Source organism: Erpetoichthys calabaricus, chromosome 3 (assembly GCF_900747795.2).
Source record: "Erpetoichthys calabaricus chromosome 3, fErpCal1.3, whole genome shotgun sequence".
NCBI classification, from domain to species: domain Eukaryota; kingdom Metazoa; phylum Chordata; class Cladistia; order Polypteriformes; family Polypteridae; genus Erpetoichthys; species Erpetoichthys calabaricus.
Window position 1 is genome coordinate 51,963,406 of NC_041396.2, and position 23,918 is coordinate 51,987,323.

General features: G+C 36.4%; 1 protein-coding gene across 1 annotated transcript in view; it reads right to left on the minus strand.

Moving 5' to 3' along the window:
* The window catches only part of ptchd4 (patched domain containing 4), a 74,718-nt gene that overhangs the window by 12,377 nt on the left and 38,423 nt on the right, over positions 1-23,918 (minus strand). Inside the window, exon 2 of the mRNA XM_028799110.2 lies at positions 16,940-17,420. Coding sequence (XP_028654943.2) covers positions 16,940-17,420 — 481 coding nt within the window. The remainder of the gene's footprint in view (positions 1-16,939; positions 17,421-23,918) is intronic.

Below are 23,918 nucleotides of genomic sequence, written 5' to 3' on the forward strand. Positions count from 1 at the left end.
ATGTTCATAAGGGAAACAAAGCACGGTGTAAAACGTAAGTTTCAATTAAGTTTATAGAAACGCTCCCGCTGCGGATTGCAATAAAATATTCGCGAGATAAAAGTTTAATGAGAAGACACGAGGTATAAACGAACCACACGCCGTGGCGCAACGTTAGGGGCAACAGTTTCAACCATTCTATGATCTGCTTCTCGCAACTAAAAGACGGCACATGGCGGATGTTAGCCGACTTGCTGACCGCAACGTTAGGGGCTTCAACTATGGCGCTGACGCCACATCTCAGTGCCAACACTTTGCAGACTGTACTTAAAAGACACGCCCTCCTCACTGGACAGTTAAAAAGACCAATCAAACTAACGATGACATCAAGTATTACCCAATCCAAAGTAGGAAAGGAGGCATCTTCATAAAATGCGTGTGGGATGATTTGCATGCTGCTTTAAAAAAAAAATGATAAAAAAAATACGGGATAAATCCCGTCCAGTATTGATTCAAAACGGGACGCGCAATTTCATTCTCAAACGCGGCACGATTCCGTATTTTAAAGGACGGGTGGCAACCCTACAGTGCCAGGTAACCACCCATACAATCACATTGTGATTCAGACTAGGAATGCAATGAATGTAATTACCCCGATCTACATACAAGGCGAAAGTCTTGCAACATTCAAAGATGATGGTTTGGGATAAGTACACCATACAACATAAAAGAGCTTATGAAGCCTTGAACCGAAAAAAGCAAGATCTCAGAGATCGTAAAAAAACAAATAGGAGGTAATGTCGTTTTACTCGCTGTAGATTTTAGTCAAACATTACCAGTTATTCCACGAGGGAGACCAGCAGATGAACTCAACGCGTGTTTAAAATCCATGCTTCTCCCACGCTTGGTTATATGTCGCGTGTTCTCGGGTAGGTGCACCAAAAAATGTATACATTTAAGCATGTAATGGGCAAACAAAAAATGAGGTATACCCGAAGGCACTGCAGTAGTACTTCATGTAACTTTACTTCTTAAATGTTAATGTTTTACTGTTTAATAATTTATACGCTTCTTATATGTTGTTCAAATTCTTTTATCAAAATACCACTGACAGCGCAATGCACGATAACATGGAGTGAACACACCATACGCATCTGCCCACGGCTGCCCTGCTGTGCGCAGATAGGAGTTGATTCTACAATAAAATAAAATAAACATAAAAAGAGTAAAACAATCATCACCCATAAAGCGGATAGTAGACGTGACGTACTATATGTGTACCACATTTCAAGTGTATAGGTGAAACGGTTTGCGAGCTACAGGTCATTTAAAATCCTGGACAGACACACAAATTGCCACGGTAGCAAATTACAGAAGAAGATTTTACTGTTTAATAATTTATATTTATATGAAAAGTGCTTCTTATATATTACTTCATATTCTCATATGATAATGATGTTAATGTTTATATTGATTTCTGTGTTATTAAAACTGCATGTATGTGTGTATATGTATATATATATATATATATATATATACTAGCAAAATACCCGCACTTCGCAGCGGAGAAGTAGTGTGTTAAAGAGGTTATGAAAAAAAAAGGAAACATTTTAAAAATAACGTAACATGATTGTCAATGAAAGCCCGTTTCAGTCAGTAAGTCTTATGTGTGTGTTTATGTATGTGTGTATATATATGTAGATGTGTATATGTAGATATGTATATATATGTATATGTATATAAATGTTTGTGTGTGTGTATATTATATATATAATATATATATATATATATATATATATATATATATATATATATATATATATATATATATATATATATATATATATATAAAAGACAGCAACAGTTACATTGACAACACAATTACATTGACAATCATGTTACGTTATTTTTAAAATGTTTCCTTTTTTTTTCATAACCTCTTTAACACACTACTTCTCCGCTGCGAAGCGCGGGTATTTTGCTAGTCAGAAATAATACCTTTCCCCATTAAGGCTGTTATGTTGATTAACCATATATTGGTTTGAATCCTCTAAGAAAAGTGAGTTGCTTCCGCATGCGGAAGAAAGAAATAAAGGATGTGAATGAGGATTCACATGAAGCAAATAATGTTGCAAAAAAAAACAAAATGGGTTCAGTCATCATTAAGATTAATTTCACTAATTATAGTAAAGTGAAAATCCCTCAAGCAAGTTTTATAGGTTTATCACAATGCCATCACTTCCAGTGCAATGTCAGGTGATGTGCTTAGTAACCAGCCCTTTGTTAAAATAACATAGTGGCAGCCATACCACAAGGAAACAAAATGACAGTGAGAAAATATAAAAATTAAATAACAAAAAAGTTACTAATGTTATCATTTGCATGCTCCCAAATGTAACATTAAAATGTTCAGATCTGAAGAACTCTGATCTCTCTTAAGAAAATTTATACTAGTGCACTACTGTACTGTACTGTACTGTACTGTAAATGTACTATATAATAAAACACTAAGGTCTGTGTGTGTCTGGTCCCTCAGAGAAATCTGATTGGTCAGTTTGGCTTTGGTAATGCAATAGAAGGAGGAAGTGTGAGTGTGAGACACACAAAAAGTACTAAAGGGGCAGGAGGTCTGCTGAGAGTCGTCTTCAAAGACAGGAAGTATAAAAGCAGAAGTGAAATGAGCAAGGCACCGTGAAATGACTAGCAGGCTTTATGGGAATGCAATCAATAGCAGGGGCGCCAGTCAAGAAAGTTTCAAACACATGAGGATACCAAGGCAAGGTGCTGAATGTACACTTATGGCAAAAGATATCAAATGTGATTTTAATTTATTCTGTTACCTATCTGTGATAGGTACAGTAACATGGCTAATTGTAAATACATATATAACAAATTTGTAGCTTTTGTGAACACTAAATATGCTATTGAATTGAGTACAGTGCATCCAGAAAGTTCTTAGACCTCTTCACTTTTTTCATATTTTGTTATGTTGCAGCCTTATGCTAAAATCGTTTTAGTTCATTTTGTCCATCATCAAGCAACTCTCAATTCCCAGAATGGCAAAACGAAAACAGGATATTAGAAACTTTTGCCAATGTATTTCTTAAGAATAAACTGAAATATCACATTGACATAAGTATTCAGACCCCTTGAAATCTTGCTCATGTGCATCCCATTGTATTGATCATCTTGGGTTGTGTTCGGAGTCCACCTCTGGTCAATTCAACTGATTGAACATGATTAACAAAGTTCTATATAAGGTCGCACCGCTAATAATATGTATCAGTACAAAGACCAAGCCATCATGGTTGAAGAAACTGCGTGCAGAGCTTAGAGACAGCATTGTGCCAAGGCCTACAAGGACCCAAGAGCACAGTGGCTTCAAAAATTCTTAAACAGAAGTGTGTAACAACCACAACTCTTCTTAGAGATGGCTGTGTGGCCAAACTAAACAATCATGGAAAAGGGCCTTTTTAGTAAAAGTGACCAAGAGTCCAATGGGTCATTCTGTCTGAGATCTAGAGAACATGTGTGAAGATAGGCAAAACTTCCAGAAGGATAACCACCAATGCAACACTCCACTTATCTGGGCTTTATGGCAGGCTGGCAGGACAGATGTTCCTCCTCAGCAAAAAACACATGAAAGCCCACTTGAAATCTGCAAAAAGGGACCTAAATGACTTTCAAACTGTGAAACATAATATTATCTGGTATGATGAAACCAAGATTGAACTGTCTGGCCTCAGTTCTAAGCATCATGTATGAAGGAAACTAGGCACCACTCATCACCTGCGGAATAAAATTATAGCATTGAAGCACAGTGATGGCAATATAATGTTATGGGCTTGTTTTTTAATCGTTAAGGAGTGGGAAACTAGACAGGGTTGAGGAAAAGCTGAACAGAGCAAAGTACAAAGATATTTTTAATAAAAACCTGCTCTGGGGCACTCTGGACTTAAGACTGGGCTGAAGTTTCGCCTTCTAATAGGACAATGACCCTAAGCACAAAGCATAATCAACGCAGAGTGGTATGAGGACAACTAAGGGAATGTCCTTCAGTAGACCAGCCACAACCTGGAATTGAACCCAGTTGAACATCTCTGGAGAGACCTGGAGATAAGTTTTCTACCAACGGCCGCATACTAAACTGACAGAGCATGACAGGATGTGCATAAAATACCCAAATCCAGGTGTGAGAAGCTTGCTGTGTCATGCCATATAAGACACCAGGCTGTAATCATGGCCTAATGTGCTTCAGTTGAGCACTGAGTAAAGGGTCTGATCCTTGTGACAGGGTGATATTTATTTTTTTTATTTGAAATTTATTTGCAAAAATGTCTAAATTGCCATTTTTGCTTTCTAATTCTGGAGTATTACATTTTATTTGATGTGGAGAAAATTAATTTAAACGATTTTAGACTGCCACGTGGCAAAATGTCAAAAGTGAAGGAGTCTGAATACTTTTTGAAAGCACTGAATATACAGACTGTGGTGGGCTGGCGCCCTGCCTGGGGTTTGTTTCCTGCCTTGCGCCCTGTGTTGGCTGGGATTGGCTCCAGCAGACCCCCGTGACCCTGTAGTTAGGATATAACGGGTTGGATAATGGATGGATGGATGGATGAATATACAGAGTGCAGCAACACAAACACTATTCTCTCTGTACTTTGTCTCTTTGTTCTAATCCATCCCAGCAAGAAGCGTGTAGCAACTATGAAAATCTCATTAGCCTATGACATGTAAACACTAGACTTTACAAAACTAGATTTTTTGAGAATATTAGATTTATTGTTACATTAATTTACAAAGCTGTGCATTACAAATTACAAGAAAAGGTGAATCAAAATACTGTATGTCTAATAATTTACTCTACCATGAATAAATGCAAAGACTTTATAATTAAATTATGGAATGTTTATTAAATCAGTAAATTACTACAGTCCCACATTAATCTTCAAGCAAATTCATTTTTAAAAAGTTGCTTTAGTAAAAGTCAATTTTAATTAGCTTTTTAGCTTCATGTCATACTGGCTCAGTGCTAATGTAGACTTCAGAAAAAAAGGACTTACAGATTATTTGCTGTTTGTGTATATAAAATATACAGTATATTAAAAATACGCACATCAAACTCTTGGGTAACAGTGGACTGCAGTGTGGCAGCAAAGTTGCAATTCAGGAAATACACTGGAATGGACACCAGTTAACTGCAGGGCACGCACCTACACTCATTAGGCCCAGTAGGTCTAATCTAAAAGTCTTTAGGGAAGTCTATGCAGGTATGGGGAGAGCATACAGCCTGTACACAGACACAGGCCAAGTGCAGTCTTCAGGCTTGGGACGCTGTGAGGCAACACTAAGAATCTGCTCCGTCGTGTTAGCCTTTTTCTGTTAAAAACAATAGAATGGGAATTATTAAGGGTTACATACTAAATATTCTTACTATCCACCTTAATGAAAAGATAAATGTATGTTTGTCTGTCTGTCTGTCTGTCCCATTGCTATACAGTATCTCTGTCATTCCAATAGATGGCACATCACAAACATTAACAGTGCTTTTACATATCCCATGCAAAATGGCATATAACAGAGCATATGCATTGCATGGTGCACTGCAAACATTAACACTGAGGTCTATGTAGATTACCTAGATTTCAATGCATCTTTGATAGGTAGCACAGGTAGTTCATTTGATACATTTTTAATTGTAATAAATAAACAGAACACAATATAAAATCAGCTCTAAAGTGTATGAAATTAACCATCTTTGGAAAAAAGCATTAGGACCCCAGATCAGTTTCTGACACTAATCTAATGTTATTTTTCATTTTATAACTAATGTGTTTTCCTGATGCTGTATTATAGTTTGAATGAATCTTCACACAGAATGCCAGGTTTGTACAGTTGTTTAAAGTGGACAAAACCATAATGACACTTTTTTGTACATCTTTTACTGAATCTGTTGGTATATTTGCTTTTATATGTTAGTTTAGCAGCTTCAACATTAAGAATACAAATTGTCTTAACAACACTGTGAAAACTAGTACTAAAATTATTGGGTTGCAGCAGATCTCTGTCACTGAGCTGTATTACAAGCAGGTTAGAGAGATGATCAGCTCAGTTTTGTCAGACAGTAGCCATTCTGTTTTTCATAAATTTGTGTTGTTGCCATCAGTCTGCAGGTTTACGTTCTCAAGGGTAAAAACAACAGATTTATGAACTCTTATTTCTAGAGCTATAAGTGTTTTGAATTCTGCTACTTGTAGTGATTCTGCTGAATTCTGAAATATTTTTGTGTCCTGTTAAAAGTAATTATCTTTCTTTGTACTAATCTTGAGTGTGTGTACTTATGATAACTCTCATTGTCAGTTGTTGTGCCTTTATATCCATGTAACATTGCCTTATATTTTTATTTTCTTGTTTCAATAATAATGGGATAATAAAAGTCTACCTAACCTAACCTGGTGCTTTCTGTTTGGTAAACCATTGCTTGTGTTCTTTTAACTATATATCATAATTAAAAAGTATGAGACTACGAAATTGTCTTGAATTTATGACAGTAGCTGCAATAGTAGTGTATTAATCTGGTAACTGAAGGTGTATTGCTGTGGATTCACCCCATGAAGCATCTCAGTTCGCATATTTGTACTGTAGCGAAATGACAGTGATCAGCTGCAAACCCACATTAACTGGCACAGAAACAGTCTACTTCCAGTGTGAGCTCATAGGAAATCTCTTTACTGTAGTACTCCAGGTTGCCTGCAGCCTGGCATCATCCATTTCCCATGGACATCAATAGACATGAAACCAAGATGAACTAGTGCAATGAGGACACAAACAGGCAAGACTGGTACAAAAACACATTGTACAATTAGGCAATGTGCAAAAAATGCAGTGAAAATTCTTCAGCATATTAATAAATAATTCATGTCAGAAAGCATGCCATTGTAGAGGTTAAAATCCATAAGTAAATAAAATCATAAACAGATTAAGAAGGTTAGAATGAAGAATAAAAAAAAAATCAGGATTGGCTATATTTTCCTTCTTCTGGACTGTGAGCCCTGGTGCATTTCTCTCTCTCTCTCTCTTTCTCAAACTTGTGTCATCTGCTCACCCTTTAGAGAAGCTGACGAGCACACTCAACCACTTTCATTTTTTCTATCTTTCCTTTCCTTTTCCTTAATTTCTCCCGCCACTCTTTCTCTCAAATTCATATTTGCTTTACCAGCCTCTCGCTCTCAGACCCCTTTCATCCCCAGTGAGAGCAGATGCACTAAATGACTCACAGAGCTCCGATGAGGGACAGCTGTACCAACTGCCCTCATGGACTACAACCACAATTACCACCTACACTCATGGGATCGGCGATGTCTCACTGTTTTTATTAAAAACCTGCACCGCCATGGACCCCCTAACAGAGTTCAACACACTTACATCAACTACGTAGAGACTACTTCTGAATACTGCATGCAGAGCGTTTCCTGGCAATGTCAGCTGAGGACTCTCTTTCTCTATCTCTCAGCCCCCACCTTTTTTGTGTAACACCACCACTACAACTCAACCGTCCAGAGTACAAACCCAGACCTTCTTGACAAGTGTATTGCTGCGGACGCACACCATGCAGTATCTTAGTTCTCAGTTTGCAAATCTACACAACTGTTAGTTGTCAGCTACAAATCCACAATGTTGGGTTCAGAAGCTGTCACCTAGCAATGTAAGCTAATAGGAGAAACCCAGGCATCGACTGCTAAGAGTCTGCTTCTGAACACCATATGCAGAGCACTTGCTGGTGACATTAGCTGAGCTCCCTCTCATTCTGTCTCAGCCCCACCTTTTCTGCCACTACAGAAGTCAAATTACCGCATAACTGCTGAAAATACAGGCCTTCACAGTTTATTACATCTTCTCATGTCTCGTCTTCTGGGAATATTTCTGCTTATTTTTTAATCCAAACCATATTTTCACTTTCTATGCTCTATGCTTAAATCTGCTTTTCACGTTCACTATGCATTACTAAGTTTTAGTATTCAAACAGTGCCCAACAGATCAAATTAATGCTTAATGTAGAACGTGTACACTTGGATATAAGCTGTGAAGTGCATTACTGTAGGGCTTATATCTTAACATTAAAAAAAATGATTAAATAGCAATATTTTCCTACATTGAAAATTCAAACTGGCTGATTTCAGAAAATGCAGTCATCTTTAATTTTTCTACTACAAGTACATTTCTTGATATTTCATTATTTAAGCCCCTGCCCAGGTTTCTTCTCCTCCTCATTGCCCTCCTGCAGTGACCTATTGCCCTCTCCCTTGCACCTCTTTCATTTTATACTGAATTTCCTTCTTGGCTTTTCTGCTTCTCTTACTTCAGACTTTCTCTTCCTCCCCAACTCTTTGTGACTCTCCTAATCTACAGTATTGATTGCCATTTTCTTGCTGTTGGACCTACGTAAAATCTAATCTCTGGAGAAACTGAACTAACAAATATCTCTGAGTCAGATGTCCCACTCTTTAAATATTTTCTTATCTTCTTCTTCATTATCTTCCACTACCACTATTCACCACCCTAAGTAATTCCTCTCATCTAATCACTTCCTGATTTGGCAGTTTATGCATAAAATGTATCATAACACATTTTGTGATATGTGCTTCTTCTTCACAAGCCTTATACTTAAGAATGCAATACTGAGAGACTTTTAAGCCACCAAAATGAAATTATTTTAGTATGCCATATTGCACAGAGATACATAAACAATTTATTGATGTTTTCTAAGTTTTACAAAGAAAAAAAAGCCTTTATTAATACTGTATCTTGCTGCTTATTTGTGACTAACAGATGAATTATACTATAGGTAATACTTTACATAAAGTGTTACTGAGACCTTCTGTCCTAAAACATTACAGCCTTTCCCCAGAAATCCCAATTATTTACATTGACTGTGCTTTAAATGCAGTGTAGGCCAGTAACCAACAGTGGAAGGAGAGCCACCAGCTATAAACTACATCACTTTTACGTAAACAGTAAGAGGCAGACAGAAATTCTGATGTTTCCTTTTATCTATTGTGCATAAAAATATGAATTTGTTTTTATAACTTCTGGTTGCTGAATACATACAGTATGTCATTAGTACTGACGTGTAATATCACAGTAATAATTTCGTTATCATCAAGTTCAATTTATTTTCAATGTCTGGAACCATGGCTCCTAGTTTAAAATTTAATATATATTGCTGTTTTTTATTGTTATGAATTCCAGCATTCTAAACTGTAGACATGCCAATTATAAGCACTTTTTCATCGCCAATACATGAGTTGCTGTTAACTTTTAATCCAGAAGCACCCCACCAAAAAAAAAACTGTTCTCTCACGGTTCCTCTTTCATGTCACATAAAAGTCAATGTAAAACTGGGAAAACTGCAGCCTTCACCAGGAACTGGCCATCAGTTACATGCTTAGTCCAAAGATGTGCCAAACAGCAAAGTCATCTGTGTGACTTTATAGAAAGAATTTATGGAAACACTTACAATGGTTGCCGTCATAGTCCTGATGATCTTGTAGCACAAGCTTCCCTCCTAGGTCAGTCACCAATCAAATACAGATCAAAAGTACCTTTACTATGTTATTAAAAATAATACATCTTTATTTAATTATGTTGTTAATTTTTTTATTACATTATTATTTTAAATAATATCATTTCTATGGTTTAATAATAATAATAATAAGTTACATTTATTGAGCGCCTTTCACAAACCCAAGGTCGCTTAATAATCACTTAAATTACAGTTATAATTCTATAGTATAAATACTATAATAATAATGAACATTTGGATATTCACTATACTTTGTATTCATTTTTTTTCCAAAATAAATTATTTAAATCATTCATAATTTTTCTAGGGGTTTTCTAATACTTTTATGTAAATCATAAGATTATCATTATGCCCTATGGCACTGAGTTATATTAAGCTGCTCAAAAATTAATATGAGGATATATTATTTTAATAATGAAGGCAATAGGATTCCCTTTTTTGAGTAGCACTATGAAAAAACAATTTACCAAACTTCAATTAAACTTGGTTACTGAACTGAATTGTACTGTATTACTGCACTGTCAATAGATATTGACAACCATTGTTGACGTGACAGGGACACCGATAGGAGACTGGCAGGCATTACTGTGGTGGATGTTGAGAGGAATGCCTAGACGATGCTCCAGTATACCTACCTACTCAAACAAATGAGACCAGAAGCATTTCGCAGAGGAATGCTTGGGCTTGGGAAATTACTGCTGGTGATTAAACAGCCTGCCATGTAGAATTACTGCTGGTTTGATTAATAAGAATTTAATTATTTTTTAAAACTGCCATTTGTTTTAAAGGAGTAAGAACTGTACAGTTTAAAAAAAAAGACTTAGCTTTGAATGTCTAAGTAAATTTCCTTAATAGATACAGTATTTTACACTTACCAGTTCAGACACTGACTAGACATCTCCTCTGACTTCAGAAATATTAATTTTATTATATGTTCTAAACAAAATTCTGATGAAGCTTTTACAATACTAAATTCAGCCTGCATGACTCCCTACGAATATTAGAAAGACAAGAAGTAGCAGACCCACATATATTTTATACTAAATTTTTTAAATAAGCATTTATCAAAGACAGATTAGGTCAGGTGACATGATGGCAAAGTAGCCAATGTCCCCAACACTCTCTGTGTGATTCCTGGTTTGGTTGCTGTGTGGAGGTTTAATATATTAAGAAAAGCAGCATGAGGGTTTTTTTTGGGTTTTATGATTTCCTTTCATATCCTAAAATGATTGGAGACAAAATTGTCCTTGTATGAACAAATGTTAGTGTGTACATATTTGCTCTCTAATGGACTCTTAATACAGACCCTTCTTGGATTCCTACTACTTTGCAATGGATAAAGTGGGTTCAGAAAAGCAAAGCAGTCAGTCAGTCAGTCATTCTCCAACCCGCTATATCCTAACACAGGGTCACAATGGCCTGCTGGAGCCAATCCCAGCCAACACGGGGCGCAAAAGGCAGGAACAAACTCCACAAGGCACACACATCCACATACCAAGCGACAATTTAGGATCACCAATGCACCTAAACTGCATGTATTTGGACTGTAGGAGGAAACCGGAGCACCGGAGGAAACCCATGCAGACACGGGGAGAACATGCAATCTCCACGCAGGAAGAACCCGGGAAGCGAACCCTGGTCTCCTTACTGTGAGGCAGCAGCGCTGACACTGCGCCACCGTGCCACCCAAAGCAAAGCAGAATGCCCACATTATGACAATAAATGTGCATTTTTCTTTATTTTATTCTGAGGCAACATAACTGCTGGTAAACTTTGTTGATATTACTTTATGGAAATCTATCTTTGTATTAAAATAGTTACCCAGATGATTACTTTAGAAAGCAATCCTTTAATAAGGTCATCAGTGGGCACTAACTCTGTGGTCCATGAAAAACTATGGTCATGACTCTCTGTGGCCATAAAAGATACCAGGGCATCTTTCGAAAAGAGTAGGGTGTATTCTACTGTCCTGGCTAAATTGCCCACCACAGCCTGGTTATTCTGGCCCCCTAATCATCTCCTGTCCATTATTGGCTAACTGTTTCTCTCATCTCTTCGCCAACACATAGCTAATGTTTAGTGAGTGTACTTGTGCAATAATGGCTGCTGTTGCATCATTAGCTGAGATTATTCTGAAACAACCCATCTGACATTGTAAGCATTTGATCTCCTATTATATATTCTTCAGGTAGTTATTGCAGTTTTTTCATTACAGCAAAAGAGTTTTAAAGTGTGCTGGTGATGTATTTGCCAACTGTTCCACACCATGCTTAACAAGGTACAAAAATAATAAAGCAGGTTCAGCTCTTCTGTTGTAACAAGTTCTCCCTTTAAATTACCCTTTAAAATTGACTGAAAGGTACTATCATCCTGAACAACATGCAAAAAATACACAATGAGGTTTGCAAAATGAATTGCTTGTATGTGTAGCCCTTTTTGAAACAGCTTTAAATATATAGTTCAATATACAGTAGAATTATTTTCACTGGTTGAAATGTCTCTCCTCAAAATTCCCGTTAAGTAGAGTGCTGCTGAAGAATTTGTGTAGGTCTAGTAGGAAACAGTCACTAATCCATTTCAGAGTCATCAGGAATTAAATAGCAAGGGTGAATTATCTGATACTAGGCAGTCGTCTCTACCCCAGAAATTTTCTTAATCTCATTAATTCATTTTTTATTTACTCATTCATCTTCTGAAGTCAGTCAGTGTGGAGCCTTTGGAAGTCGTAGCTTATCTAAACAGAATCAAAGAAGGCAGGAAGAAATCCTGGACTGAATGTCTCAGAGCACATTAATGGACATATCCACACTTACTCCCACCAGGGCAGTTTAGCAATTGCAGTGATTCTAATTGGTATTTGGCTTGGGGATGTTAGAGGAAACCCAAGTACTTGAGAAAAATTATTAAAACCAATCAGTTCCTGGATACGGTCTGTGTGAAGTTTGCACCTTTACCCAATACTTAAGTGGGTTTGTAGGTCTTATGGTTTCCTCGCATATTTCCTGCACATACAGGTTAAATTGATTGGAGAGTTTAAGTTGTTGATTTTAATAATAAGGTCAAAAATGAATCAGAAACTTACTGATAAGGGACATTTTTGACATATTATTGTAAAATTGTTAAAATATTGAGCAAAGCAACTGAACACAGTATTGTATCTGATTTCCAAGGTATCTCTAGCATAGCAGAAACCTATAAAGTAGTAAAACACATATCCAAAAACTTTAAATAGCTTCTGAACAGTGGCTCTTGTATTTGTAAATAAATAATTTGAAGAGGAAAAAGGGAAAACAAAAGACTTATCTGAACCACGGTGATTTTCTAATGAAGTCAAACAGAAGAGAGAGAATCCTATTTTTACTTTGCTTCAACTTTATAGTAACCAGCAGTAATCTTTTAAGATTTATATTAGCTTTATTATCAACCACTGTACTGGCTTAATTTGGATTTCAATTTGACAAAGTAACAGTGGAGTGCAGGTTAGTGCTACTATACTTCCTCAAAATTCCACAAGGCTAACCTTGACCTTACTGACCACTCTAAACTGGTCCATTATAAGTGAATGAGAGTGCATACATGAGTGTGCCCTGTTATCGACTAGTGTCTCATCAAGTGCACTTGAGCCCAAAATAGGCTTTACTTGCTTTTGATCCCAAGTTAGATTATGTTGATCTAGAAAACAGATGTAGATTTGGAAAATCTCAGAAGAGTGAAACTGACTTGTTGCTGTCCTCATAAAGTGGTCCTCCACAAGGGCATATTTTGTAACTGTTTTATATATATCATCAGCTGTGCTACCCATCTAAGACACTAAGTGATTAGCGTAGACCTTAGTTTATTCAGTGTTGTTTGCAGTGCACCGTATATTGGAATGTATTTTTAATATATGCAGTAATAAAATGCATTGCATTTTTGTTCCAATAGTTGGTGCATCATAAACTTTAGCACTACTATTACGAATACCATACCAAATGGCATATAGTAACCAGACAAACACATAGATACACATACACACACTTTTATTAAGGTGGATAACAGTCTCAAATTTGTTTAATCAAATACTGAGTTTCCAGAAACTGAATGCTACCCAAGCAGCACTGGGTACAAGACAGGAAACAATCATGTTTAGTGTGCAAGTCCAACAAAGGATGACTCACAAATCCAGTGTCCTACACTTGGACTGTGCAGAATGTACAGTTATTTTTCTTCTGATCTGGCTCTCCTCCCCCTTCCCCAAAGATATACAGGTTAGGTTATTTCATGACTCTAAATCAGAAACAACTGTGATAGACTGCCATCCTGTTTAATGGGTTTTTCCTGCTTTATGTCCAATGCTGCTGCGATAAGCATCAGGCTCGCATGACCTTGTTTATGGGAGAAGGGGAGGGGGGAATTAATCTTTTCAACAGACAGATATCAGGTAAATGGTCAAGGCCTGAAAGACTGTCAAGTTGGACAGGAGTGAAGTTCATTCTGGGAAGGCTGAAAGGCAAACCAGGACTTTAGAATGTTTTGTATACAGTAGCTAGTCTGTTTGCAGGTTATTACAGCTTTTGATTCCCATGGGAATTGTCCATGAGCTTGTAAAATAACTTTCCTGTGTTTTGTGAAACTGAAAAAATGCTAGCCGCCTTGCTACTGGACAGTAAGCCATGTGTGTCTGCCTAATTTGTGCAAAAAGGGGGTAAAAAGTGGTTGTCTTTTATGAGTACCTTTTAAAAATAAGAGCTCAGTTCAGTCAACACTGCAGGTTTTAGTTTAGTTTTAGTTCAGTTGGTTATCTGTGGCCCTTCTGAAACTTTGAGAAAAGCTACGGATATTAAAATGGAGTTTGCCACCTGCTTAGATGCTGGACACTTTCCAAGGAGCTCTGTCTCCAGCAAGAAATTGTTTGTTTCACTTTAGATTAAAAAAATATATTCTGTGACTAAGAAACTGGACCATCTTGGAAATGTTATTTGAGACTGCATGAATACTGCATTAACCCATCCAGCTTGTATAATCCTTTACATTACTTAAATATACTGCTGTTGGTTATTATGCTAATAATATAATTTTTGAATAAAAGCTTAAATTCCATGTTTCTGTCTGATTCTTGATTACTAGCATTGCCAAGAGGCTACGATTGTTCATTCCTTGTATAGCTGTGGTCCCTTTGAGGACACAAAAAATGCTTAGTGAAGTCTTCTATTGGTGGTAAAGTGGATTTAAGTAAAAGAGTGAAAATAAAAGACAATCCCAGTTAGTAAGCAATCTGCCATTACAGGTCCCTAGGGTTGAACAGTGTGGGGTACAATATGAGAAGTAAGAGAGGTAAGAGATTACATAGCTGATTTTGACGTTGCTTTGTAACAACCCCCCCCCCCCCCCCCCCCCCCAAATTAAGAAAAGAACCTAAGAGATTAGTTGGTACTTTTCACATTAGGTGATCTGATAACATGATAAAACACTCTGAATTGGATAAAGTAGTCTGGGAACATTTATTGGTATGCATATACAGTTCATTGGTACAGTTTTCCCCATCTCCTTGAGTTTAACAGGGAAGACTATAATGCAATGTGTTCGGATCGCCAGCTGACTTTTTTATTTTAATTGTAGGATGACATAGGAATGGCATGTTTTGTTTTGTGTTGTTAGTTTCTTATCTGTGTGCACACTGAAGTGAAGACCTGTCATATTCATTTGAAAACTGTACTTCAATTATGAAGTTGTATGTTCATATTGGTTACTCCAAGATGAAATCCCATAGTGAGTTCTCCTGTGAAACACACAATTTAACAATTGGTGGAAAAGTGGTATGCTACTGCTTCTATGAGCAATTCACTGAAACCAAGAAAGACTCTAGTCCTTACCCCCGAGGACGGTCATGGATTTTATAGAAAGATGTCCTCACAAGCTAATGTGCTTCAGTGCACGTCTATCGCTCTCCAGACCTACGTCCTTGTGATTTTTACCTCTGGGGCTCGCCAAAAGGGAAAGTGTACAGAAAAGTCTTAGAAAGACTGAAGGACATCTCACACCAGGAGACCTCAGCCAGTGAATGGAGTCTGTGTTCATGTTTTCATAAATATGTTACAGCACACTGAAATCTGCATCACTGCTGGTGGAGAGCATTTTCAATCCTGTAAAATGCTTAGCAACATTATTTAAAACTATTCCCTAATAATAATAAAATAACAAAATAACTATTTAAATGTAATATAACATTCTATATTCTTTTATTACTAATAAAATCATTAGCAACATTGACACTAAGACTGGGCTGCTTTTTATATGCAACTTCAAGCTAACCTAATATTTAATATCATCTACATTGTCCATAGTTGTAATACTATTGTTCAAATTATTTATTTATTTTTTACCTCTTCATTTAATTTAGCGTAAATTTCCTTATATTTATAGTCACTCAATTTCTATTATATATAGTACTTTTTATAGTACATATACATCTCCAAAAACTGAAGTAGAAATAAATAATAGACTTTTATTAGACCCAGTCTTGTCTATGTTGCTCCCAAATGAAACAAATGTAACCATAAAAATGTCAAACTGTACACTGACTGTTTCTGCATTACAGTTTTTTCAAGGTTTGCTTTTCACATTAGGTCAAGCTTATCTAGACTTTCTCATTAAATGCTTCTCATAAATAAAATAAATAAGTGATTATACTCTTAGTTTCTTACTGTTTGTCCTAAAAATGTCAGCATTATAAACAATGTCATCGCTCTCAACGTAGACAACAATTTGCAAACTTTTTCTCATTTCATTCAGGTCTTTGTCCTTGTTAGCCAGTACACACACTGCAGCGGAATTGTCTGACTTGCAGTTTTCAATGGTAATGGCCTATTTTAATTTTAAGTAGTAGGTACAAACTGTAAAGATGTTTCTTTTTTGGCTAATATTAAATTCATTAAACAATTCACATATTATTCTTTTCTCTTTGCTTTAAAGTAATCACCACCACACCTGACTTTGAAAATAACGCCAATAACATCCTTCAAGCCCAAACAAAGGACTTTGAACTTCAGATTCCTACCATGGGAGTTGGAAAAGTTTTAAAGTGGTATTGTGTGTTGTAAATTCAATAATATTTATGGCAACTGTGCAGTGCATAAGCTTTCACTTCGTTTTTCATACAACTTCATGTCTGTCCAGAACGTTATTGGTTTACTGTGGCATATGAAATGTGCTTCTGAAATGGATATACAGTAGTAAATCAATTAAAAAAGACTTTTTACTAAAAAACATTCAACTTGAACTACTGTACATATTTGGTAGACTCCACTGCTAGTTAACATTATAACCAAAATCATAATTTTGGAATGTTAAATATAAATCCATTGCTAACTTATTGTTTAAAAGATGCATAATTACCCATGGCGAAGAAGGGGACTCCCAGCAGTGTAGAGTTGTACTTTCCATCTGTAATGAAAAATATCCCTGCTGCAGTAACATTGGCTTTACAGATGGTAAGAACTCCTAGTAGACCTAGAAAAGGCTTCCCCCGAAGACAGTCCCGCATGGAACTAGAGACAGTGGCTGCTAACAAAACTAGCACCAGGCTCACCAGCACCTCGCTCCTTGCTAAAGAGACAGTTTTGTGAAAATCCCTCCAAAGACTGAATGAGGTCAGAGACTGAATGTAAAGGTTTTCATTAACTGTAGAAAGTCCGCGAATAAGTTTGCAAAACTCATTTTCCCACTTCTCAGCAATAATATCCTGGATTGTAGAGCCATAGTTGTGGAGGTAGTAGGTAATCTGGACTGCTCTGGCAGATTTGACTTGTTGGTCTCTGCTGTTTGGAATAATTGTGACGCCGCCCAGTTGATGGCCAATGAAAGCGATTCTTCCACCCTTCAGGAAAAAAAAGCAAAATGAAATTATAAAATATTTAATACCAGTCCTTAAATAAAATCATAGCAATTCAGAATGCTTTTCTGCTATTATGAGTTGTCTTGGAACATGACATACATAATTAGTGTCCTTTGTTTGTATCTGTAAGGAACTAATGTTTCTTACAATTATATAAAATAAAATTCTTCAACAATTAGAAAATCCTGTGATAATCAATAAGCCTAAAGTGAAAAGATGGAGGACAATACAAACATGAAGGGTTTTTGGATGTTTTATACTATTCTGTTTACATTTCCTTTTCTACATTCAATCAGTGTGATTCTTGTTAAAATATATCAGATTCTCCTATCGATACAATCCAACAAACTATCCTCATTTAACTTGGTGGGGATTGTGGTGTCAGTATGTTGGAAAAGTGGACCTGTCTTTCCTTTCCTTTGGAAACACATAAAGTCAAGGGTTTCTGAGGCCAAACAAACAAGTGTGTTCTGTGTCTGCACTGTGGTTTCTCAGTGCATTGTGCCCGGTACAGTTCATGTGATTGCATCCTTATGAAATACCTAAACTTTTCAATCTGGAAAATCTAACTTGTACTGCTTTTCTTAAATGAATATTAGTTCACCTATCTGTTTGCCCTTCCCAAAAGAATACTCTTAGCCTTGTACATGGAATCTACACGTGAGTCTTCTGTAGTTTTGTTTATTCATTATGAGATGTACCAGGATGGTTATATCCACAGTAGGATGCTTTGTTGAGACTGTAAAATCAACAGGCTTTTAAAACTTTGTTGCATATTAGACACAATACAATATCCCTTAAATGATCAATTGAGTGCAAACTAAATTTGCCCTGAACGTGAAAATGTAGGCATGTGTACATGGGTGTGTGTAGCCTGTGCTTTCCTTTCACATCTCCAGATTTACACAGGTACTATAATTGGTGGCTCTGAATTAGTCCCAGTGTAAGTGAATGTGTTTTGTGTGTGTGTGTTGTCATGTTTTGTCTTGAAATTGACTGATGTCCTGTCCAGGGTTGTTTCCCTTTGCACAGTGAGCCTCTCCCCACACTGAATTGAATTCAGTAGATTTGTGAATGTGTGAATATACAGTATATATGTCATGTGTGCCAAATGGAGGGTCACCTTCCAGGTTTTGTGGAGGTAAGCCATTCCACCCTGGAGTGAGAGAGGGCGCAGTCGCTAACTTTGTCCCTTTTGTCACCCAGAGCCACAAGAAGACAGCCACTGTGGGCAATTGACTTCACCCCTAATGGCAGAATTGTGAATTTCCCATTGGGATTAATAAAGTATCTATCTATCTATCTATCTATCTATCTATCTATCTATCTATCTATCTATCTATCTATCTATCTATCTATCTAGAAGGAGTATAAAAGAGCAGACACCATTAAGAAGGCAAATATTTATTGTTTTCAAACATATAGCTTGCTTGGTATGTGGAGCAAATACCAAGGGAGGTTATATTAAACTATATGTCATAATTTAAAATTTAAGCAAATGGGGAGTAGGAGGTGGCATGTTTGACCTTTGAAACTGATGTTATTTTAGACACATTTTTGTCAGGCTAAATGGTCTGTTCTTTATAGAAATGTTCTAATATTCTAATATTATATATTAGTGGCAGATTCTGCCAAGATTGACATTTTTAACAAGATTGTCTTTAAAGTTCTTTACATAGTGTTTAAATAAACATACAGATAACTTAAAATGTTCTTCAGTTGTTGCATAAAAGTAGTCCTTTATCAATGTAGTTATAGAGTAGAGCAGTGGTCCTCAACCTGTGCAATCAGATGGTACATGAGGCAATAAAACAGGTTTAAAAAGGGAGCCTTGAAAGGGACCATGCTCAGTTGTGCTCCAATTTCACTGCTCCATTTTGGGGTGCACCTGCTGTGAGACTCCAATTCTGTCTCTCACACTCCCATTCTCCTATACCATATCCACCATTCACACCAAACCAAAGTCTCCTATTGCACACATTTGGTCATATTTTACAGCTCTCTCTTGTTCCTGACCTCTTTGAGTCAATCCACACCTGAATGTAGAGTGCTCAGGAACAACACACCAAGACCAATGGCTTTTTGCGGCATCTTCCTCACCCCCTCCACCCCACCTCCCATACTCACTCGAGTAGGCTGTACAGCTTGTGTGTGTCTCTCTACCAGGTCCAGTGTGGCAGTTATTTGGTGTAACAAACGTTACATCAATGGATAGAATATAAAATGAAGAACAAATACAAACGTTAATAATTAGTAATCTAACATTTCATTTTAGTATTATTAATTAATTAACAGCAAAAAGCTTAATTTTTTTTTTGGATGAGTTGCCAACATTCTGTAACTTTTGCCCTTCCTTACAAATTAAATACAGAAATTGGCACAAGCAGAATTGTACTTAAAGTTATCAAAACTAGAACTCGACCTTGACAATGATGGCCCTATAAAACACAAACACACTTGGGCCATAAAGGAGGCTCAAACCTTCACCACTGACTTTGAGTTTTTTTCTTTTCTACTCCTTTTGATTTTGATTCATATGTAACTATATTATCTTTGTAAATTAAAAGAATGGAAAATTTAGGTTTTTTAATTTTTATTTCTTATCAACCTATGTTATTGTTTTCACATTAAAAAAATAATTAAAATGCATTTGCTGTGCATATGAAAAATTAAATGACACACAGAACAATAAAAAAACTATCTATAATCCCTTGTTTAAATCCACAGATGCAATATTAGAGGGAGGTGTGGGAGTTAAAGAAATCTCACTTTTAGTTGTGCCTAGTAAGAGTTAACTACTTAACAATCTAAGACTGAATAATGGAACTTCAAAAAATGGTGAGCACTCCAGCCTAGAGTTATCACAAGACATTTGATCACATTTGTGTCACTTATGTGCTATACATGAGCATTTGTTTTGATTAATAGGTCTACTATTATGCAAAATCATACTGTGCAAGTTGTGCCACTGTTGTTAGCAGTAACCAAGATCCAAGATCTCTGCTTTGCAGCATTGGCTTTATATTGGGTGGGGGGTAACTAGATGGTACAACATTCTGGGGAGCCTTAACTAAAAATGTCTATGAAAGCCTGTTTAGAAGCATGGTAGGATGGTAGGATAACCTAGTAACTGCCAAAATCCACAGCTAAGACAGTTTGCACATACAAACTCCTCTTAGACAGTACAGTGCCTAGGCCAGAACAATATCTCACCCTATGCTTCTATTATGTTCCTTTAAAAGGTTTTCACATTTTACTAAGCTATAGCCCACCTTTCTGTCGTTGTATCTTTTCCACCATTACTGTAATATGGCTATGACTATTACTGCTACTGCCAAACAATAATCCAGTTCCATCTCACTGTGACAACTCATTGTCCAAATGACAAAAAGAAGGCAATTTAGTTAAGAGTGTACACCTGCAGAGCTAAAGAGGCAATGATTTTGGTGTATGAATGAGATCAGAATTACTGCTATGGGATTGTGTTATTTAAATAGAAAAAAGGATGGCTTTTTTCTTTTTCTGACTTGGTCTGTTTTAATGTATTTGTAGAAATAAAAAGACATATACAAGATATACTGATTTAACCTATTGTAAATACATCTTTCTTGGTGTTTTGATAATGTACTATAAAATAAAATATTTCTTAAGTTTTTTTGAGATAAAATAGATATTTGTTTAATGCAAGCTATTTTGCTTGTTCATTTTTCAAGAATGAAAATTATTATTTACATTATAAAGTCAAAAGAAAATACATATACTCTAGCAGGACAACTCATACCCAGATATACAACATGGTTTTTACAGCTTTCCTATTCTGGTCATTATATGAGTTATTAAGGCTAATAAAACTGAATGAGCACATGAAATTCATATATTGTATTGCAAGAAACAGCAAAGTAAGCAATGTTAACAAATAAAGCTAAAATGTTTTATTCTTGTAACCATTGTTATTCAAACATAACACACAAAAGACATGAAACAGATGTTTTAAACTGTTCCTATGAACAGTTCCAAGAATAGAAATCAGAAAATAACAATTGCTAAAGCTATGCACTTATATTATTCTTATTTATTGTATTTATAGTCATACTAGGGGGTTCCCCCCCTACTAGCTTTGCTCGCCAACCCCCCTGGCCTGCGCTACGTGCCACCACTTCGTATCTCTTCCACTCACGTTGTGAAGAGGGGAGCTGAACGCACCCCAAGGAGACGCAGTCGCTCTTCCAAAACCCCCTCTTAAACGGTGATACAATGGGAAAAAATAGGGTTTTTTTTACCTCCTTTTTACTCGATCGGCTGCTGGCTTGCTGTTGCTGCTGCTGCTCCTACTGCTGCCGTGTTGCGTTATCTGCATCTCGTGCGGCGCTTCAAACATTTAAAGGCCTGTACAGCAGCTGTCCTACTCTTTGTCTTTTATTTCCGCCCCGTGGTTAAATCTTTTGGCACAAAGTCTCGTCTTTCGGGACATGAGTTCTTGATATTTTTTAGTTTATAATTTAAAAACGGAATAAGAATCTGAAAATCTAACAACATCACATTAAAGTTTGATAAATTCTGAAAAGAATAATACCAAACATATATATGTAGGTTTTAAAATAAGCCCGATTTAAAGTATGACAAAAAAACGATACATAAAAACGTCACATAAAATCGTTGCACAAAATCGTTGCACTTTTAGGCTTAGGGATTTTATATATATAAAGAGTAGATTTTCTATGGATGTGTCATATCTTTTTTCTAGAAAATACAATTCATTTCATTAATTGTCATATGTACACAGTACAATAAGAATATTATTTGTATGTCTATCATGGACTAGTGAAAGTAGCACAATATAGCCATCACAAAATTAGAAAGAACATTAGAAAAATTCTTTCAAATAAAAAACAAGTTGAGCTTTAATTATCCCTAACTTACTACTCACTACTACATCACCTGGTAATTTTCTAATGGTTGTGTAAAATATACCCTTAAAAAGTTTCCAAATGTGTCCCGTGTTCTTGTTGAAGAATTTATTTTAACACTAAAATCACTGAAGCCTATTGAAAAAACTGGTAATCCCCCGGCCACCTTAAATTCCTTTGCACCACCTCATCAGGGTCTTTTGTTTTGTAAATGTGTCGATCAGCACAACCAGAAAACAGTCTGCTATCTCATGTCCCCAACCGCCCACAGCTGAACTCGGGCAAAAAGTTCTCCCAGCTCAAGGCTTTTTATCTGCGTGTGAGGTATCTGGAGTTTGCATAGGGTAAATAATACAGTGGAACCTCGGGTCACGAACATCTCGGAACACGTACAAATCGGGTTACAACCAAAAAGTTTGCCAAACTTTTGCATCTGTTCACGACCACACACTCGGGTGACGAACAAACCAGTTTCCCTTCTGGTTTGTACGCGCCAATGATTTCCGCACGTGTTCAGTCTCTCCCTGTGCATTCGCTGTGAACTCTTTGTGCTCTATTTCGAATTCTCTTCCGGTTCGTACGCACCAATGATTTCTCCCATGTGTTCAGTCTCTCCCTGTACAGTACATTGTTCTCGGTCAGACGTGCATCACCCTCTCCCCCCCAGCTTCCTTCTCACTTCCTTCATGCCAGAACTCGACTCATGCAAGGTTAGTTTTCTTGGTTGTTTATGGTTAGTTTTTGTATAAATTAACGATTTTTCAAATTTTCATTTATTTCCCTGTGCTTAAAACTCATTAAAAAAAGTATTTACAGTGAGCAATTCGTAAGGCTGTAGCGTGAACTCTTGCAATGTTAGTTTTCTCTGTTCAAGGTTTTCTCAGTGTTCTTCAATGTTTTTACATTTAGTTTACTATTACACTGTGCATTCTATGGTATAATTAACTATTTTTGTGCTTAAAAATCTTTAAAAAAAATATTTATATAGTTAGTACGGTCCAGAATGGATTAATTGTTTTTACATACAATCCTATGGGGGAAAATTATTTCGGGTCACAACCAAATCAGGTTGCAACCAGAGTTTTGGAATGAATTATGGTCATGACTGAGGTTCCACTGTATATTATTATTTGGAGCACATGCATTTTATGTGTGTTCTGTGTCTACAATGATCTATGTAAATGTAGGATGACAGGAAATGTGAGGCAAGAAATGTTGAAACACATACCTAAAGCAGAAACTTTTTTCATGTTATAGTACTAATGACAAAAATTTTGACATGAAGTGTACAATGTGTGAAGACTGTGTGAAGTCCAAATATCAAATAAAACTGTTTCACAAAAGGTACACGTATAACAAAACAAGTGCACTTTTATTCAAGAATATAACCAAAGAAAAAGAAATCGGGTTAGGGTACGACGCTGACAGCAGCAGTAAGAACTGCCTGACTCATAATCAAAAGGTTGCCGGTTCGATACTGGATGGTTTCTAGAATTACCATCTTGAGTAGTGAGCTGCTCTTGTTGTTACTATTATAGAATAAAAACATACATTTGATTTGAGTCTGTAACAG